At 50.9% G+C, this 19,189-nt stretch overlaps 7 protein-coding genes across 7 annotated transcripts; 3 read left to right on the forward strand and 4 right to left on the reverse strand.

Moving 5' to 3' along the window:
- Positions 1 to 225: 225 nt before the first annotated feature.
- On the forward strand, positions 226 to 1,943 carry N7496_008437 (uncharacterized protein; the record flags this gene model as incomplete). Its single annotated transcript, XM_056701356.1, has 2 exons — positions 226 to 383; positions 440 to 1,943. The coding sequence occupies 2 exons, from the start codon at positions 226 to 228 to the stop codon at positions 1,941 to 1,943; spliced, it is 1,662 nt and encodes a 553-aa protein (XP_056553419.1).
- A 2,762-nt stretch (positions 1,944 to 4,705) lies between these two features.
- N7496_008438 (uncharacterized protein) lies at positions 4,706 to 6,097 on the forward strand (the record flags this gene model as incomplete). Its single annotated transcript, XM_056701357.1, has 1 exon — positions 4,706 to 6,097. One exon carries the CDS (start codon positions 4,706 to 4,708, stop codon positions 6,095 to 6,097), a length of 1,392 nt encoding a protein of 463 aa, XP_056553420.1.
- Positions 6,098 to 6,577: 480 nt separating this feature from the next.
- On the reverse strand, positions 6,578 to 8,854 carry N7496_008439 (SNARE-binding exocyst subunit SEC6; the record flags this gene model as incomplete). The annotated part of the gene is made up of 1 exon (XM_056701358.1): positions 6,578 to 8,854. One exon carries the CDS (start codon positions 8,852 to 8,854, stop codon positions 6,578 to 6,580), a length of 2,277 nt encoding a protein of 758 aa, XP_056553421.1.
- A 590-nt stretch (positions 8,855 to 9,444) lies between these two features.
- N7496_008440 (mitochondrial 54S ribosomal protein uL30m) lies at positions 9,445 to 9,729 on the forward strand (the record flags this gene model as incomplete). The annotated part of the gene is made up of 1 exon (XM_056701359.1): positions 9,445 to 9,729. One exon carries the CDS (start codon positions 9,445 to 9,447, stop codon positions 9,727 to 9,729), a length of 285 nt encoding a protein of 94 aa, XP_056553422.1.
- A 556-nt stretch (positions 9,730 to 10,285) lies between these two features.
- Positions 10,286 to 12,226, reverse strand: N7496_008441 (sphinganine-1-phosphate aldolase DPL1; the record flags this gene model as incomplete). Its single annotated transcript, XM_056701360.1, has 4 exons — positions 10,286 to 11,297; positions 11,353 to 11,486; positions 11,543 to 12,062; positions 12,132 to 12,226. 4 exons carry the CDS (start codon positions 12,224 to 12,226, stop codon positions 10,286 to 10,288), a joined length of 1,761 nt encoding a protein of 586 aa, XP_056553423.1.
- A 628-nt stretch (positions 12,227 to 12,854) lies between these two features.
- Positions 12,855 to 14,560, reverse strand: hcsA (homocitrate synthase; the record flags this gene model as incomplete). The annotated part of the gene is made up of 5 exons (XM_056701361.1): positions 12,855 to 13,821; positions 13,902 to 13,969; positions 14,044 to 14,124; positions 14,201 to 14,430; positions 14,497 to 14,560. 5 exons carry the CDS (start codon positions 14,558 to 14,560, stop codon positions 12,855 to 12,857), a joined length of 1,410 nt encoding a protein of 469 aa, XP_056553424.1.
- Positions 14,561 to 17,520: 2,960 nt separating this feature from the next.
- N7496_008443 (uncharacterized protein) lies at positions 17,521 to 18,225 on the reverse strand (the record flags this gene model as incomplete). The annotated part of the gene is made up of 3 exons (XM_056701362.1): positions 17,521 to 17,912; positions 17,980 to 18,033; positions 18,096 to 18,225. The coding sequence occupies 3 exons, from the start codon at positions 18,223 to 18,225 to the stop codon at positions 17,521 to 17,523; spliced, it is 576 nt and encodes a 191-aa protein (XP_056553425.1).
- Positions 18,226 to 19,189: the final 964 nt, after the last annotated feature.

The following is a 19,189-nucleotide window of genomic DNA, read 5'->3' on the forward strand; positions in this document are numbered from 1 at the left end:
TATCGACATTCTTTTATTTTAGTTTGGTTTATGGGTTTCAATACCATCCATGATGCTATGTGGTCTATGGAAAATGCACTCATTAACCTTGAGAATCAAAAGCTCTTAGCTTTCAGGCCGAGCCTTGACTGCGATAAGGTTTATCTTATCGCATGCCAAGACGGACCCTGCTTAATCTCAAAATTGACGTCGGCGCCAGCGATTCCTGAGCCCCAACTTGCAACAATGAATAACGAGCAGTTCCGGCGACTTCTTGCAGACGATTCGTCTACCTCCAAGTCCGGAGGCAAGCCCGCCTCGTCGCCGCGCGATGCAGCAGGCGGTGGCGCCACTCCGGGCGCGATGCTGGGCTCGCGGATGCGCTCGAGTATTCCCATGACCCCGTATGTTTCCAGGATCCTTCTTTCGCAAAGCAGTTGATACTGATAGGTTCCTCTAGTCGCTCTGTTACTGGAGTAGATTTTGCCTGGCAGCTCGCGGAGCACCGCAGAGAGGGCGATCAACGTCCCGCGAAGCGCTTCAAATCTTCTGCCGCGCCAAAGGGCAGCAAACTGCCCACCGGGTACCAGGACCGCGCACAACTACGGAATGCGGAGGGTGAGGATGAAGATGATTTGCAGAAACGGGTCAAGGCCCTCGAGGAGATGGTTAAACTGGGTCAGATCGATCAGGCGACTTTCGAGAAGCTTTGCGCTGAGCTCGGGGTTGGCGGAGACACGAAGAGCACACACATGGTCAAGGGCTTGGACTGGGCGTTGCTAAAACGAGTCCGCGCTGGTGAGGATATCTCAAAAGCCGCTGAGAAACCCGCTCCTCCCCCGGCAGAGGAACCCCCGATTACCGAGGAAGATGCAGATGAGGCATTCGAGCGGCTGATGGAGGAGAAGGGCCAGGAAGAGCTCGTCTCGGCTCCCAAAGAGAAGAAGGAGAAAAAGAAGGGAACTATGGCTCCGCCTCCACCTCGGCCAAAGACACGCGATGAGATTCTAAGGGAGTTGAAGGCTAGTCGAGCGGCGGCTGCAAAAGCGCCGGCCCCGGTGCCGGAGTCGACGCTCGGTTCCAAGTTCAAGAAGGTCGGCGACGGCAAGCCGGAGAAGAAGCGCTTCATCGAGTCAGATGAGAATGGCCGTCGACGGGAAGTTCTGCTCATTACGGATGCTGATGGCAATACGAAGCGCAAAGTGCGCTGGCTTGATAAACCCAACGAGCCGCGTGGGACTCCTTCTCTGCCCATGCCTGACAAGGATGCTAAACCTCTTGGAATGGAGGTTCCCGCTGATATTTCTGCCCGGGAAGCTGCTAACGCTGCGCCTGAGGAAGAGGATGATGATATCTTCGCCGGCGTTGGCGCTGATTACGATCCACTTGCTGGCATCGAGCAAGACGACGATTCCTCATCCGATGAGGATGGCGAGCACCCGGAGAAACCTGGGAAACCTGGCAAGGATCATGCCCCAGCTACGATTTCAGAAGAAGGCCAGCAGCCTACCGATGCTACTACAGCACAATCCGCCAAACCACGCAACTACTTCGCAGCAACCACATCTACCACCGCCCCCGAAGAACCTGAGGACCGCTCCAACCCCCTCACAAAAGACCCCACAATCCTCGCCGCTCTCAAACGAGCCGCAGCTCTCCGTCAAACCTCACCCTCCGAGGAGGACCCCGACATCTCAGCAGATGCATCCCTCCGACAAAAGAAATTCCTCGAGGAAGCCCGCCGGCGCGATGCCATGGACGCTGCGGATATGGACATGGGCTTTGGCGGAAGTCGTATCGAGGATGGTGAGGATGATGATGAAGGTCCATTGTTGGACTTTGAGGGCCAGCAGCGTGGGGGGAATAAGAGGAAACGGGGACCGAAGAAGAGGAAGGGGGATAAGGATAGTGCTGATGATGTTATGCGTGTCCTGGAGGGGAGGAAGAAGAAGAATGTTGAGTAGGTTGTTGTGGCGTCGTTGGATCCACGTGATGGTGCTGGGCTCGTTGGAGCTGTTAGATACCCTTGATTCTATCATGGAACTAATATTTACCACTATTTTGGCCTGGATCTGTTTACCCTGTAGTGTATTGGGTCTGGGAGAGTAAACCAGTGTACCTTGGGCGTGTTGTTGTCGTAGACAAGTCACGTATTTGGCGCTGTTCCGCTCCTTCAACTCTGTAGCTCGCCAGTACCAAGCTCATTGCTAGGATCTTGCAGCAGATATCTATCATTCCATGTGGTTTGATCTCGATTCTGCCGTTGACGGCCCAATACTACTCGTAGAACACTGTTAGGATGGACAAATGTCTACTAAGATTGTAAACACTACTTCCCCATGCACTAGTTATGGCAATTTTCGGCTCCCGTAGACTCGGCAGACTTGAGGCGTATCAAATAGATATGGGCTAAAAGCATCCCAACCCCACTTGAAACCGTTCAAACACTCTTTCCAACCTGGTCGACTCGCCTGTATTCCGTTTTGCTGTCGGGCATAGTCAGCCATAGAGTGTAGCCCTCCGTATGTCTTGTTTGTATGTAGGCACCGATTGGGTAAAGTAGCATAGGCGCACCATTTCCTAATCGGGAAGGCCGTGATGCCTCTCGTCGAAATGGAACTTGCCGTTTCCCAATCGGGATTTTGCCTACAAATACCTTCTGCCCTCCCAGCCTTTTCTCTTTTCTACCACTCTCCTCTTTTCTACCACTCTCCTCCTTTCTGCAACTCTCTTCCTTTCTGCAACTCTCTTCCTTTCTGCAACTCTCTTCCTTTCTGCAACTCTCTTCCTTTCTGCAACTCTCTTCCTTTCTGCAACTCTCTTCCTTTCTGCAACTCTCTTCCTTTCTGCAACTCTCTTCCTTTCTGCAACTCTCTTCCTTTCTGCAACTCTCTTCCTTTCTGCAACTCTCTTCCTTTCTGCAACTCTCTTCCTTTCTGCAACTCTCTTCCTTTCTGCAACTCTCTTCCTTTCTGCAACTCTCTTCCTTTCTGCAACTCTCTTCCTTTCTGCAACTCTCCTTCTCATCCTCCTCCTCTTGCTCATCCTCCCCATATCCCCCTTCAGTCTTTTTTCCCCTCTCAACCTTATGCCTTATCTAATATGACCTTGATCTTTTCTGACAGGGCTGGGTTCTCCTTTGGCCTCATATGGCCTCGTCCATCTTGTTGGGGATCGCGACGTAAGTCTTTTCTTGTTGACGTGTCTTCGCGTCTTACGTGTCTGCCTCTTCTTGTTGATATATCCCATCTCCCATCTCCTTCCATCTCCCATCTCCTCTGCCATCCACCGACCACCTGCCTTTTGTCTGACCTGTACACATGATGTGTCCATTCCTTCTGAAAATCCCCAGTGTGAACTGACACTCTCTATGCAGGTTGTTTAGTGCCATGACTTTCTTGTCATGTCTTCGAGCTCAGGACTGAAGTCTTCTCTGGTCAAAGGTGAGATGGCCGCTCTCTGAAAGTGGTTTCCTCACCGGCTACTGACGCAGCGGCTGCAGAAACGACTCTTTTTTCAAGTGGGATAGCCTGATGTCTGCAGGTTTCAAGGCGAGTAACGATCTGAGTTCTCCCAGCTTCCCCTTTACGCCAGGCCGAATGCTGAGAGCAGACGCGGGTGGTGTCTGCAGGCGATTCAGGATATCCCAATCCCCCGGCCAATATCCATCAAGTATCGATCATCTATTTCTAGGTGAGTTTGATACCTTCGTGGTGATTGCTCCCAGCCTCCCTTTGCGCCAGGTCGAATGCTGAGATCAGATGCTGGTGGTGTCTGCAGGTTCCAAGGCGAGTAACGATCTGAGTTCTCCCAGCTTCCCCTTTGCGCCAGGCCGAATGCTGAGAGCAGATGCTTGTGGTGTCTGCAGGTCGGTCAGGATATCCCAATTCTCCCCGAACTACCATTAAGCATCGGCCATCTCTTCCCAGGTGAGTTTTGATACCATGGTGATTACTCCCAGCTTCCCCTTTGCGCCAGGTTGAATGCTGAGAGCAGACCCCGTTGTCTGTTTTATTCTGTTAGGCTTTCCAGATATGATCCTGGCTAAGATCCTGGCATCTCATCGTTCCTCTCCCTTCTTGAGAGAAGTCTTTTTAGGTGAGTCGGTCCGTCTTGAAGGGTGACAAGATGTATGATATCCTCGCCAGTATGCATGCTGATGGGAGGCCCCGTCTTCCGTTTCTGTCCAGGCTTCTAATTCTTCGCTCTCACTCCTCGAAGAGAAGCATGGTTTCTTCTTCCACGCTAGGGGAATCCTCTCAAGGGATTTTGCTCTCGGCTTAAGTGTATTTAATACCTTGTCTCCGTTCATCGTCATTTGCAGGACAAGAGTGATGGATTGATTAATGGGGTTCTGGTGACGCTCAAGTCTTCTACAGTTTCAGTTTCCTGTCTATTGCACGAAGAAAAATGAAAAGCATCATGTACTTTCAGACAGCTGATGCATTCCGTTGAATCACAAAGAGTGCCTCGTTTCTCCCACAACGAGGGCTTAAAGCAATTCAGCTGCTGTCAAAAGGAGATGGAGATATAGTGGTCCGTGCGTCACCCAGATTCAACGTGACCAGCTATTCTTCGCTGACATCAACTCCAAAACAATAACCATCATTCATTGCTCCACCTGATTATATCCTCCCGGATGTGTTCCCGGTTGATCTGGAGGTCTTTCAGAAGTTCTTTGGTTCTTAGAAAAGAAAAACAATACTCTACTGGGACAAAATCCACCATGTCCAGTGGCAAACAGAACACACCAAATCAGTCGCAAAGGCCTCGAGGCCAACGACGGGAAAGACAACCAGCACTCACACACTTTCTCTGTCTACCTTTAGTTAATACCACATCACTTCCACAGCTGGAAGCGTCAATTGCTGCCTTCACGGCGGCTTATCCGCCAGTCCCAGTCGCAGACCTATCAAACGGTCAGCCTCAGACATCGGAGCAAAATGCCTCGCACGCAGTTATCCCGCAAGGTGCAGTGCGACCCGTGGGAACAATCCATTTGACCATTGGAGTCATGAGTCTCCCAACAAAAGAGCGTCTTGCAGAGGCACTGAATTTCTTTCAAACACTCGACCTGGCGAGCTTGCTCAGGGAAGCGGAGCGAGTAGCCTTTGAACTACATCAAAAGCGGGTGTCGAGGCGGAAATCATCAAACTCAGCACCAAATAATGCAGAAGCTTCGTCTCTTTCATCTGGCTCGTCATTAGACTTGGAGAAGGCCCCTCCGCCACTCTCTGTTTCCTTGGAGTCTTTACATGCTTTACCGCGTGCCAAAGCTGCAACGGTCTTGCATGCTTCTCCAAGTGACCGCACAGGACGATTATATCCATTCTGTGTGATGCTACGAGACAAGTTTCTAGAAGCAGGGTTCATTCTCAGTGAGGCCAAAAATGGACTTCCTGCAGAGAGCAAGGACCCAAAGGCCGTGGATGAAGTCCAAGCATCTCAATGCAAGGATTTAAAAAGCGATGATAAACCTCTTCTTGAAGAGCTGACAACGCTGCCCCCGCAAGTTGAGAATGTCAAAGTTCCACAGATCTTGGACCCATATGCCGCTGCTCTTGCTCGCAAGCCGAAACCAAGGCCACTTCTTCTACATGCTACGCTCGTGAATACTATTTACGTTCGTGGTCGACGGAACTTCGGGCCTGGGAATAATGGCAAGAATGGGAGAAATGGCTCGAAGAGGCTTGAGTTCGATGCACGCGGTCTTCTGGCCAGGTACCGGAACTACTATGTTGATGAGACGCAAATGGTAGCACGCGTCGATACGTCCACTCAACCCGGATCACCAACAGAGAGTTCCTCACTCTCTGAGTCCGGAGAGCCGGAGGGTGGTGAGGTTAAATCTGACCCTGATACATCTTCTGCATCTTCTCATCCCCAGTATCCTTTCGTCTGGGCGAAGGATATCGCGATCAACTCAGTCACTATTTGTGAAATGGGCGCTAAAAGGCTCGAGGTCGGTGGTCCTGGGGATCAGGGGTTGAATGCACGCTTGGGCGAGGAATACACTGTTATCGCTGAGCGAAGGTTTGATTCCCGCCCTCGATCGCGATCAGCTTCTTCGGGGAGATGTAGTGAAGAGAGTTTAGATGGAGGAGTGGGCCTTGTCTGAATTTCTTACGAATGAATCAGGCTCAAGAAAACTAAATAATACCCATATCTTCGAAGATATAATAGTTTCATTACAAGATCATGGCAACGGTTGCCTGCTAAATCGTTCACAAGGGGAGCAACAAAGGGGTAATCTATTCCAAGCCAGCTTGGAGTCTAAATTTCCAGAGAGTAATCGTGTGCTGATGTAGCTCGAGCAACTATCTCGCTCCAAGACTTCAATCCTTCAGGCATTGTCGCAAAGTGAGTTTCTCAAGTACCACGATGCGAGACCAAGTATTCTCGGATATTAAACAGCATCCTTACAAACACATCGTCCAAAAGTGATGCAAGGCTGGACAAAGGTCTCGTTGTGAGCAGCACTCTTGTGCTGGTGGCGTGCCACGAGCGATTTGGAATCTCGCGATTGGGAGTCACTGGTTCCACAAAGTGGAAACACCTTCAATGGCCAATCTATACCAGATAATCAGGCCCGAATCGATCACCTCAGACGACTCATGATAGTCTCCATGCCACGCTCAACAGACAACTCAGCCGCCTTGGCTTTAATAGAGCTAATCATACTGCGCTCAAAGTCATCCCGAGTCCGGAGGACAGCTTCCACCCAAGACAGCTGTAGATCCCAGTACTCGTTCTTGAACGATTCGTAGACATTCACAATAGCCTGACCCTTCTCGGCTTCAAGCAAGCGGACAAGCCAGTCGACCAAGCGCCACTTCTGCTTGATAGTAGACTGGAAGGAGTCCTCGTATTTTTGGAAGAAATCGAAGACGGTGAGGATGTCGTCCTTGAATTTATCCGTGAAGGGATCCACTTGGCGGCGGAATTTGACGCCCTTGTTGCGGACTGATGAGAGGTATCGCACCAGCAATTCGTCTGAGAGTTCTTCGACTAGGATGTCGACGAGAGAGGGGTGTAGAACTGGGCTATAGTCGACCATGTAATCCTCGAAGGTTGTGGTAATACGCTTAATGGCGAATTCACCGTACCATCGGGGCGTGAAGAGATCTGTGAGGACTGAGCTGAGATCTACAGTGAAAACAATGTCCACGAATAGTGCCAGGCAGTGCGTGCTAAGGTCCACATATCCGTCGCGTAGAGCGTCCAGCTCTGACGTGGCCCGAGTCGCCATGTATTTCGCGGTCACGACGGGCTCGACGTCGGCCTTGAATCGGGTCAAGTAGCCCATTTGACCGGTCTCCTCATTGTCGTCGATGCAAGCAATCTGGTCATTGGCCACGCCGACCAACCAGTCTTGCAGCAGCTGCACTCCCTCGTTATCACCGCTAGGAGCCTTGGCCCTGTTGCACTCTTCATCAATGAGTGCCTGCCAGGCACTCTGTCGGCCCTTCAGAGCCCGGAACATGGCATCGATGACACCCTCGACCACGTCGGCTCTTTCGGATTGTCCAGCCGCCATGATCTGTTCGTGAAGCATACGCCACATATCTGCCTGCGTCTTGGTCCGGAAGTAACCATCTGCATTCGTGTCCAGGGCATCTGCTTGTCGCTCCACAAGACCCTTCTTATCCGTGTCGAAGATCCGGTCCATCCATTCCTCGACAGCATTGATAATCACACTCTGCCACTGTCGCACCAGTTCTGGTTCACGGTCATCCAGAATATTGGGTTGGAGTTCGGCGGGGGTCCAGCCCAGCTTCTTCATCTTCTTGTAGTACTTGTCGCTCCAGTGGATAATCTTCAGCAGGTTGTCTGCAGGGACCTCGGGGTCGTCGATGAACTCAACGAGGAAATTGTGCATCATGCGGTGATAGATATCGGTGTATGTTTTGTAGATTTTCCACTTCTTCGGCATGAGGGCTTGCATACCCTGCTGGACTGTGAAGAGATCGTTGAAGAACCACCGGAAGCTCTTCTCCATATGATCTGGGTCCTCAAGGAACTCGTCTTTAGTATTGTTGAACTGATTCTGTGCGTAGAATTCGATGGCCTGGAGGAACTTATCCTTGTAGCCTCGAACAGTCTTGGGCCCAATGTTCATAGACTTGAAGCGGCTTGCTAGGTCCTTGTGGTCCTTTTGCGCTTCCTGCAATGCCTTGACAGTATCGTCATTCTTCTCCTCGTTCATTACGACCACCGCTAATCGAACCACCATGCTCCTGTTATCTTCCTGGACCAATGGAATCAGGTTCATGCAAGCGGTACCGAGATGATCATCGAACCAATCAATAGCCGAGTCCAGCCCTTGGAAATATTCCGTCAAGGTCTCCTCGCTGCTGGAATCGCGCGACTTTTGAATCTGGTCCATCGCCTCGTCACGGAAATCTCGTAGACGGGAGATCTGCATATGAACCTTTAAAAGATTCGGCTGATTCTCCAAATCATCATCATCCTCCCTCAACAATTCCTCCACCTCCTGGAGATCCGCACCAAAGTTCTCCAATCCCTTCTTCATCATTAACGTAGCATCAAAATGCCGTTGAATCCGAGCCAACTTGTCGATCTGAGCAAAGTCCTCCACGCTATCCTGCGATTCGGCGCATAGTTTATCAATGGCTTGTAATTCATCTCGGGTCTTGGAGACTTGTCGTTGACCCTCGGTCAATATTCCGATACTGCGCTGCACAGCCTCGAGCTGCTCACGAAGGCCCTCACGGAGTCGCGAGTCGACGGCGGCTTTCTTGCGTTGGTACTCGGCTTTCAGGCCATTGATCTTGTCGAGATCTTCCGGATGGCGCAGGATGTCCTCCAATTTTGGCATGGATACCGTGCCATCGGCGCTTGCATTTTGCGCCATGTCGACTGTGCCTTGTCGGCCAAGAGACGGCCGTCGTTGTCACTATGAGACTCGGATGTAAGGCCGCAAGGTAGATCGAGTGTGGGGGTGTGCTAGGGAGGGGATCGGCGTGCGGGCGTAGGACTTGAAGTCCGAGAATGATCGTAAGGATATGACACTTCAGGCCGAGTCAATGGTCATGACCAGGCACTACACTGCATCGGCGTGAGCTGCAATCGAGGGGGTCCACCCGCGATCCCGAGCTGCGGAGCTGTCGCCCCCCGTTGATGATGCTGGCAGAATGTGGATCCACGTGACACACCGCTCCTGATTTTGCGATGCCATCGCGCATACTCCGTCGGCCGGACTCACTTGGACTCGGTCAGTTCTTCAACTCAGAGATCCAGTCAATCTTCCTCTACGGAAGTCTCAATTATATTCAATTCCAATCCGGTATTGCGATTACCTCACATACACCACTTACGCCCTCTCCGACCTCGCCCGGACCAAGGGTCTCAATTGCATTCTCTACAACCAAACTCCGCAACGATCACATCCCAAACACCTCCAAAAGTCAACCAAACCCTTCAATCCTCCTCAAATCCTTCAAAATGAGCTACTTCCGTGTTCAACTGCTCCGCTCAGCGATCGGTCTTCCCCGCCGCTCAACAGACGTCCTGAAGGCCCTCGGCCTCAAGAAGCGTATGGGCATCGTCTTCCACCGCGTTACCCCGTCCGTCGCCGGTCAAATCATGAAGGTTAAAGAGCTTGTTTCCGTCGAAGAGGTTGATCGCGCTCTTACGAAGCAGGAGGTTCGTTTGGAGCGGAAACCCGATCCGGGCTATTACGTTGAGAAGAGTGGTGTTGCTGAGCGGGCTGAGTTGAGTGGGCAGTAAAAAGATGGAGATTGAGAGGTTTTCTTCTATCTTCTCTCTTTTCACTTTCTCAGGGCTTCTGTCCGTTTGCATAATGCTCTGCTATAACGCTCTTCCTTGATTGTGGCTGGGTGTGGTCTTTTATACCGGGTTCTGCCATGAGGGCTGTTTACTCTTGACACCCTTGTTTTTCATTTCTGTGTTTTTGTCGGATTACCTTTTTTTTGCATGGAGCGGGCTTCTTTTATGTCATGTACTCTATATCTACGTCCACCTATCTTCTGACGGGTCAATTCTCGCATTCGTCGACTGTACTATATGGGACGCCATTACAAATCTACTTCTCGAAAGAGATGGCCGAGGCAAATATGTGCAATTTGAATTGTAAGGAGGGTAATGATAGACGACGCTGAACCAATTCTAGCATTGGTGGACAAGAATGAAATGACAGGAGCGAACACGCCGCAAACGCCGCTGTAACCTGCCAGCTAGTGGGGGGTATGGAAAGCCAAGCAAAAGCAGTCACTTGCGGGTGTTACATTCGTCAGGTGGGGGTTTTATGCTCTGGCAGAGAGACTTAGGCTTTGTACAGGGTATCAAGGAAGCCCTCGGCCAGACGGCTGACGATGCTCTTATCGGGGATGCTGCCAGCAACACCATACAGAGCGGAAGTTTCACCGCGCTCCAGGATGTAGGCCTTTCCTTGACGGCGGCGCTCCTCGGCCTTCTCGAGCTCTTTCTCAATGCATTCGACCACGTCATTGATGAGCTGGTCGACGGCCTTGGAGGTGGGAATAGTAAAGGCGCAGTGCAGAGCGGGTGGTGACTGGAGGGCATTGAGATGCCAGCCCTTGGCAGACAGGTCATCGGCGATATCGTAGGTATCAATAGCACCGTTCTTGCTGCGGAACGCGACAACGCTGACCATCGGGTTACCCACGACTTCCATGTGGAGAGAGATCAAGGGGTGTCCGCGGACGGCAGAGTCGAATTTGCGAGCAGCGTTGATGATCTCGGTACAGCTGTTGATGTAGCCAGCCTCACCCACGTTCATCAAGCTAGCCCAGCAGCCAGCGATGAGGGCACCGGGGCGCGAGCCGGCAATGGAGGGAGAGGCATAGACACCGCCAGACCAGTCGGGGTAAATGAAGTATTGGTTGCTACGGTAAGCCTTGTTGCGGTACAACAGGACTGAGTTACCCTTGGGAGCGAATCCGTACTTGTGAGTGTCCACACTGATGCTGGTAACACCGGGCTGGCGGAAATCAAAGCCACCCTCCTCTTCGTATGGCGAGGGGAAGCCAGCCTTCTTCAAGTGGGCAATAACAAAGGAACCCAAGCAGCAATCCACGTGGAGAGGAATCTTATACTTGGTAGCAAGGCGTGACAAGGCGGGAATGTCATCGACAATACCGTGAGGGAAGTTAGGTGCCGAACCCACGAGTAGGATGGTGTTGGGGTTAATCAGGCGGCGAACGGCATTGACATCGACCTTAAACTCGGGCTCGGGGCAAGGTACACGGTGCAACTTGATCTTGAAGTAGTTGCAAGCCTTGATGAAGGCCGCGTGAGCGGTATCAGGGATGATCCTGTAACGTGTTAGCAAGTGCGCGGGTTGGAACTGGAAAGCGTATCCAAACTTACATCTCAGGCTCCGTCACTCCTCGCTCCAAGAATGCCTTTTGCCGGGCACCCAGACAAGCCATAATAATGGACTCGGTACCACCGCTGGTAGTAACACCAGCACCATCCGTGGGAGCATTGAACATATTCAAAACCTACAACCATCGTTAACAATTGAGTCCACAACCCTAGCACATCACAAATCTCATACCATAGCAACAACCTCAGCCTCCATCTTCCGCACACCAGGGAAAACATCCGGATGAATCGGGTTTGCAACGCCAAACTGCCCAAAGGCCTCGGCCTGCAATTTCAACAAATCATCTCCGCCGTGATAAACCGCACCACTGACGCGACCATCCTCCCAACGGGTGTGCTCCAAGCCAGCGAGCTTATTTAGCTCTTCGCGAACCTTATCGGCGGACCAGCCCTCCGCAGGCAGGGTGAGATAACGATTCACGTCAGGCCCGCTTTGCACGAGCTTAGTCTCGAGTTTTTCGATCGCGGTCGAGACTTGCTTATCGACCTGGCCGCGCACACCCGGGGCGCGCAGGAAGAGGGAGTAACAGAATAGACGGGCGGCGATGTAGACGTTGCGGATGCTGCCGAACACGCCGTATCCGCGGAGCGAGTAGAAGGTCTTGCGCATGTACCGGAACAGGAAGAGGATGAATACGATATTGCGGATCCTGTTATCGATACGAAAGGTGCTGGTCAGCGGGCGATCGTCGCTATGGGGTTCCTGGGGAATGGGCAGGTCCCATTGATGGATGAGTGCTGGGCCAGATTGTCATACTTACAGATCCAGATTCACGGCCGAGAGATGGGCACGGGAGGCCCGGCCGTAGCCCACCAGCTTGTTCTGCAGGGCGACAGGGAGCACTGCGGAACTCATGGTGGCCCTAGTGGTATGTCTCTAGGAGGTAATGATGCTGACGAGCGCCGGGAAACTTGGCGGAGAGATGGTCGTTAAGTAGCACCCGGCGTCCGCGGGACCCCGTTGGCCGGACGCAGTCTAGCGCCGTGCCGAGGTTGGGGGATTGCTGCACCTACGAAATTGCCACATGAAGATTGGATAGGCGTAGAGGCATTGATGCTCTACGTATAGGTCAAAATAATATTTATGTTTAAAATATCAAGCCTTGAGATAGCGTATTCGATATTACAGTAGGAAGCTTTCGATGAACTTTGTTTTTGAATCAAGTTGTTGGAATTGCTGCAGCCGTATCAAGGCTGGCGCTTATGTACATTGGTATAGGACTCTCCAAACACCACAAGTCCAGTCGTTCTTTTTCTTTGAACGAATTCCAGATATGAAAAAAAAAGAAAAGACTTTTTCAAAACCACATAGGACAAAGGAAAAAAAAATAAGGAAAAGTCCCAAACGCATAAATCACATCAAATCATCAGAGATTCCTCTGGTCGAGTCTAAGTCTAGCGGGGTATACCGCAAGCCAAGACGCGTAGATATTCTGGGCGAACAAAAGAACGCACGCTTATTGAACAGAGACAAGAGGCACCGCTTAAGCAGTAACCTCGTTCTTCTGAGCCTCGAGAGCAATCTCCTTCTCCTTGGCCACGAATTGGGCCTGCTCCTCGGCAGTCAGATCCATCAAGGGCTTGTCCTCACCCAGCTTGAGGTTGCGGGCGTAGGCGCGGATGATGGAGTCGGCGTCATCGACGGCAATGGGGCGAATATCGGCCAGAGCCTTGATCTTGGCAGTGCACTCCTTGCACTGAGCATCGGTCAGGTCGATCTTGAGCTGTTGGCAACGCGACTTGATAGCGTTCCAGCCAGTCAGACGCGAGGCGAAGTGGACGTAACGAGTCATACCGAAATCGGCAGGGTTGATGATCTCGTAGGTGCTGGGGTTGTTGAGGATGGCCTTGGCGTGGATACCGGCCTTGTGGGTGAAGGCACAGAAACCGGTGATGTAGTTGTTGAAGGGGATGTTGACCTGAACAGCCTCGGCGACGAGGTCCTCAATGTCCTTGATCTTCTCCAGCTTATACTTGCTCTTAACGTATTCGGGGTCGGCGACCATCATGCGGGCCATCAGACCACCAAGAGGGGTGATACCGTTGCGCTCACCGATACCGAGGACGGAGGTATCAATGTGAGTGGCACCGGCTTCGAGGGCACAGTAGGCGTTGGCAATAGCACAGCCAGTGTCGTTATGAAAGTGGGTCTCGATATCACAGCCGACAACACCACGGAGGACACGGACGAGCTCGTAGACCTGGCGGGGAGAAGCACAGCCGACGGTATCGGCGATACCGACACGCTGGACACCGACCTTGTCGACGGCAGAGTAGATGGAGAGCAGATCGACGAGGTCAGAGCGGAAAGAGTCCTCACTGGAGAAACGGATCTCAATGCCCTTGGACTTGACGAACTGGATAACTTCAATGGCGGTGTTCTTGATGTAGGTCATGTCCTTGCCGTGGGAGTGCTCACGGAGGTAGGAGGAGGTACCAATGACGACATCGCTGTAGTACAAAGTCAGGGTCCAACTCGGAAATTTTTGGGGAAAAAGCCACAAAAAAAAAGTAGATGCGGGGTGACTCACACTCCGTCGACACCGGTCTCAACAGCAACACGGGCATCATCCATGTGGCAGCGAATGTGAGTAAGAATCTATGAGATGGTTAGAAACTGTCTAGCCGAGCAGTTTCACAGTGATATTCGCCACATTGGCATTGGAGACGTACCTTGGCCTTCAGACCAAGCTTGCAGATAGCCTCGCAGTCGGCACGAGACTGCTCGGAAGCGCAGGGGCTGGTAAGCTCAATCTATTGTCATGACTGTGGTTAGTTTTTTACAGCCCAAAATGCTGGTTTCGGCCATGATCTTTTGTGGATGACTCACGTAGTCAACACCAAAGTCGTCGAGGGCCTTGGCAATCTCGATCTTCTTCTCGGTATCGAAGAAAGCGTTGGCGAACTGCTCGCCCTCACGCAGAGTACTCTCGATAATCTTGAAACGGGAGACATTGCTCAAGAAGTCGGTCACACCGACGTTGTGGCCGTAGGGGTTGCGGGAGGCGGAGGGGTGAGGGTTCTGGCGGGTCTCAATACCGGTGAAGCCGGGGTGATCAGCTATAGAGATATCAAAAGTCAGCCAACCGAGCGGCGTGTATTAGGTCTCCCAGGATGAAATCATACCGCCATTGGCACCGTTGGCGCCGTTAGCTTGCCCATTGGGCTCGGAGTCGGCACCGGGACACATTGTGTGCGTAGATAGTGGGGGGAGATTGGTGATAAGTGGTGGAGGGGTAGACGGGGGGAGTAGCGGGGGAGCTTTGGAGATGAAGCTCGGGATTCAAGAAAGACAAGACAAATGGACCAACACAACGAAGTCCACGGTCAGAGATGATATTTAAGTCTTGAAACTTTGGAAGAGGAAGTAAGAGTCATAAAAGAGTGGAGTGGGCGGTGTACTTCCTTTCTGCGTAGTAATCGTCGCTCCCTCGCTCGGCGGCAAAAAAAAAAAAAAACTGAAAAATTTCGCCTTTCGCTGGGGGTGGGGAAGTCGCCGGAGTCGCTCACTGGCCGCCCTCGCCCGAAGTACTGAAAAGCACTCTAGAGATGCCTATGACTCAATCTGATCATTACTTTTTTGGTGGTCAATAAATGTGATTCTGCATTCTTATTGTGCATAGGGCGTGGTATTGTACTTTATCATTTATATCCATCAGTATCCGAAAGTCAAGGGTTAGATGAAAATGCAGTATGTCATCGTGGTACATCTCCTCTTTGAGGCCGCAACCGACATCGGGGCAACTGGATGCCTCAGGCTTATATGCCTCACGTCTCAGGCAGACTCACCAACGGACTTCACCGGTGAAAGGACTTTCCACACTCTAGACTCGCCCGATTGATAATCTTTCCAGGGCCTATCACTCAATTCCTCGTCAACCTCGCCTATCGATAAGATGCCGCCGCCTTGAGCCCCTTCTCTGCTGGACAAATTGGCCGCTGTCGTCATAGCAATTCCTGCCCCCGCTGGGCTTAACCTAGGTTCGTCATACTCATACTCGTACATGCACGAGGGCCAAGTTGCCAACACTCGCCGATCTACATACACTTGATATAATTGGTGGAGCTTTGAGACTGGCCAAATATTATGTGCACAAAAAGAAGTCTCGAAAAATTAGGTCCATCACAATTCCCATAGAAAGTACCACCCTCGCAAAGGTGTAGCTGCGTGCTTGAATACGTATAGAAGCCACCTAGCCGTGAATAAAGTGATAGGTAACCCTTAGTCACTCACCCGAGGTCTCTCATTGCGTTATAGCGCGATTAATCTGCCCTACCAGTGCATACGACTACAGGATGTGGGGTACAGGGCTTCCCGTCCACTTAGCGGAAATATGTACTTCGGCCTGACAGCCACCGACTCTGCTTCATCATTTTTTTCAAAATGCACTTTTCCATCGAAATGGCGACTGAAGGGTGTTAATTCTGGTGGTGAGACCAGTCCATGATCTTCATGTATTATGCCCTTGACTCGGTCATTCATCGTATCATAGGCAAGCAGAGCAACTAGTTCTACGGCCTAAATCTAAGCGAAAACGAACAGAGGAAGTCAGTCGTTCTCAAGGCTCGTGACGATATAGACACTGGGAATATGTGTGAATTACTTTCGGTTTCATCTTCTTTTTCGCAATGATGGGCATGCATATGGGTGTCGAGTCAAAGTCAGTCACCTAATGGTCGGTGTCTTGCTTCGAATGATAAATGTAAGTAGGCGGGCTAGTTGGATTGAGTGTGGCCGTCTGTTAACAAAGCCTGGACCAGATGCCATGATATTCTCGAGTAAGCGGAATGATTATTTGATATATCGGCAGAGGGTGTTGCCTCGTAGAGAGAGAAATAGAGTACCATCTATTTCTCTTGTGATGGCCTCCTAATGTATCTGTGAGATTATAGTCACCAGTATGTCTCATCTGAAAGAGACTGATTCTACATTGGTGTCAAGATTTCTCCCAGAAAGGTAGATAAATCCTGAACTATACCCGATGACTTGAAGCGTGTGTAGGATTCCTGGCACGCTGGTAAAAGGCAAAATTTCATGAGATTCACAATGGTTTGAACCCACCAAGATAAATAGTCAGAGCTTCGTCTCCTGTCTCCTCCAGATTGAATTGGAACCACGTAACAATAACTAACTTAATATCATTTATCTCTGAAGACACCACCTTGGCAGTTTAAAGGTCCCACTAACATGGGTAGTCAAAATTGACCTCGTTCAGTCTTTGGCTCCTTTGATTACTATTAGGTTTCGACATTGAATGTGAGAAAGCACCGGGATCCAGGATTTGGATTGTTCATGGATTCCTTCTATCCTACCTACACCATAATATCAAGTGCTTCACCAAAGTCTTTGTAGTCCGCGGACGTTGCCCTTGACGCCACGTCAACCAGTGCCCTTGGACATGAACTTAGGGTCCTCCGGGGCATGACTTGGGAGTGGCGTTCATCAACTGCAATGGAATTTGTGTGAGTATAGGTTAAGGGTCATAAGGATGCTGCGGAGTCCGTAAAATGTTAACCTCTCCTGCCCTTCCGCACGAAACCCTTCTGAGCGAAAATAACACGGCCCTCTCCCCAAGAATTCCGGCTTGAGAGGGAATAGTATTCCAATAGGAGACTTTAAGTAGCCATTCGTCCAACATGGCTCTTCTGTAGCTTCCCAGACCGCCCTAAAGATCAGAGCCATGTCCATATAAAGTGGGGAATCATGCGGGTTTCCGACACTAACAACTTTCTGATGGCCTGCAATGTTAGATCTACCTTCAACTACTTACGCCATTCACGCGATTCTGGGGATTTTATTCTACGTTTTGGGAAGACCCTTCCCACTAGGTGATGATTCAAACTCTCAGCGAAAACGATTTATTTAGCCACCGCTGATAGTAGGTGGTCTCAGACTGTGCTAAGTTCTCACAAAAGCGGCTCTTGTTCGAGAGACCGCGAACAAAACGACAAAACAACAAACGACAAAACAACAAACGACAAAACAACAAACGACAAAACAACAAACGACAAAACAACAAACGACAAAACAACAAACGACAAAACAACAAACGACAAAACAACAAACGACAAAACAACAAACAACAAAACAAACGGGTATCCTCCTCCTCCTCCCCCCTTCCTCCTCCCCACGTCTCTTCTCCTCGTCCTTCACTGCCCGGCCCCCAGCACCCCTCTACCTACTTGGAACCGGCCAAGTCGTATCAGGGCGGGAGCAGGACGGGCAGGAGAGGGTAGGCGCTGATAAGGTGCGCTTGGTGGTGGGCCTGGGTATGGCTGCAGTTCAAAGCCCTCCCGGCGGTGTCGGTATTGGCGGGTGCGGTCTTTCCAGAACGCGCACCACTTATCCCAAATGTTCTTGGGATTCAGTTGCCGGAGATTGTCTCGCCAGCCTCGGCACCACGCACCGTACACCTCCATCAGTCCTAGTCTCTTGGACACGAGGAAGAATACGACAGCAGCCAAAAAGACAGAGATCATGACGATGACAATTAACGAGCCGTGATCTCGTGCCGCTTTTGACTGCGGATCATCGGAGCCGCCTGTTGAATTGAATTAGTTTGAATGCTTGTGATGTACTTCGTGTATCAGGATCTTGTTGACACTTACCATAGGGATTTCCCTGGCCGACTTGAAGACGGGCCGGAGTAAGGAAAGAGTGGCCTGTATTCAACACGTCAGCTGCTGTCTGATATTCTTTGATCTGACTGGTGAATGTGACTTACCGGTGACAGGGCCAAGATCCAAGCAAGCCCGGGTGGCCACGGGCATTGCGAGGGCGAAGGCGAGGGTGGTGGTGATGGTGAGCAGCATGATAGCTGCGAGGTGGAGAGTGCGCTGATTGATGAAAGCCATTTTTGAGATGGCTTGAGATGGTGGTAATGGTGGTGGTTCAGCGCTGTCGTTGTCGATGGGAGGAGAGGAAAAGAAAAGACAAAACGAATCGTCTCCAGCGGTTTTATGCCCTCGACGACTAAGCGATGGCATCGCCGCCTCGGATTCTCATAGACTCTGGCGGAGATATAGCCAGTTCAAACAGGCAATCGATCGATGCCTGACAGTCACTCCTACCTCGAGTATGGCGGTGCCTTCTGCATGGTATGGTGGCCATGTCTTTGCTGAAAGGCTACGGCTTCTATAGAGTGTGATATCAATGGCTGTCTACTAACAATATACTCATGGACTATCAGCGAGATGCAGCCTTTGCAGGCTTCGTATGTTGAAGGAAATTGACTTGGTATAGGCATCGATGATATTCTCTTCAAAAGATCAATGATATTAGAGAAGTGCACTTGAAAGCCTATATTGTAGCCTCTCAAAACATATTGCATAGCGAAAGTATGTATTGTCTGCCAGTATATCAAAGAATTGGAAGTTCTCGGGTGTTTTCTAGAAGGCTGCATATCATAGTTCAATGTCCGAGTGGAGACTATTGCGGGAACTATGAAAAGGTACACCTTCGTGTAGATTTTGGAGCGATGTAGTGCATCGGAATGTATTGGTGGAGCTTCCAGAAGTATGTTCTGTGTTGAAATAAATGCCTATCTCTAATCGCTTCATAATACAATGCAATTCCGATAGAACTACAAGAGTCAATGGCAAACACTATACTAACATAACGGCCGCTGAGTGGATCGGCCGAATTCCCCGCGATGGTTAGTCCGGTCTGGTTGGCTCGGGTGGCCCGGGCGCTCAGGCCAGCTGTCGTCAAGGCTCAAGCTGACCCGAATGCTTTCTCCTCCTTAATCCCTCGGGTGCCGTTGCTTTCAATTGATCGACTGTGTCAACATAATTGGTGAGTTCATCAGGAAATTCCTCC

This window comes from Penicillium cataractarum, assembly GCF_028827025.1.
Source record: "Penicillium cataractarum strain IBT 29864 chromosome Unknown utg000007l, whole genome shotgun sequence".
Classification (NCBI taxonomy): Eukaryota; Fungi; Ascomycota; class Eurotiomycetes; order Eurotiales; family Aspergillaceae; genus Penicillium; species Penicillium cataractarum.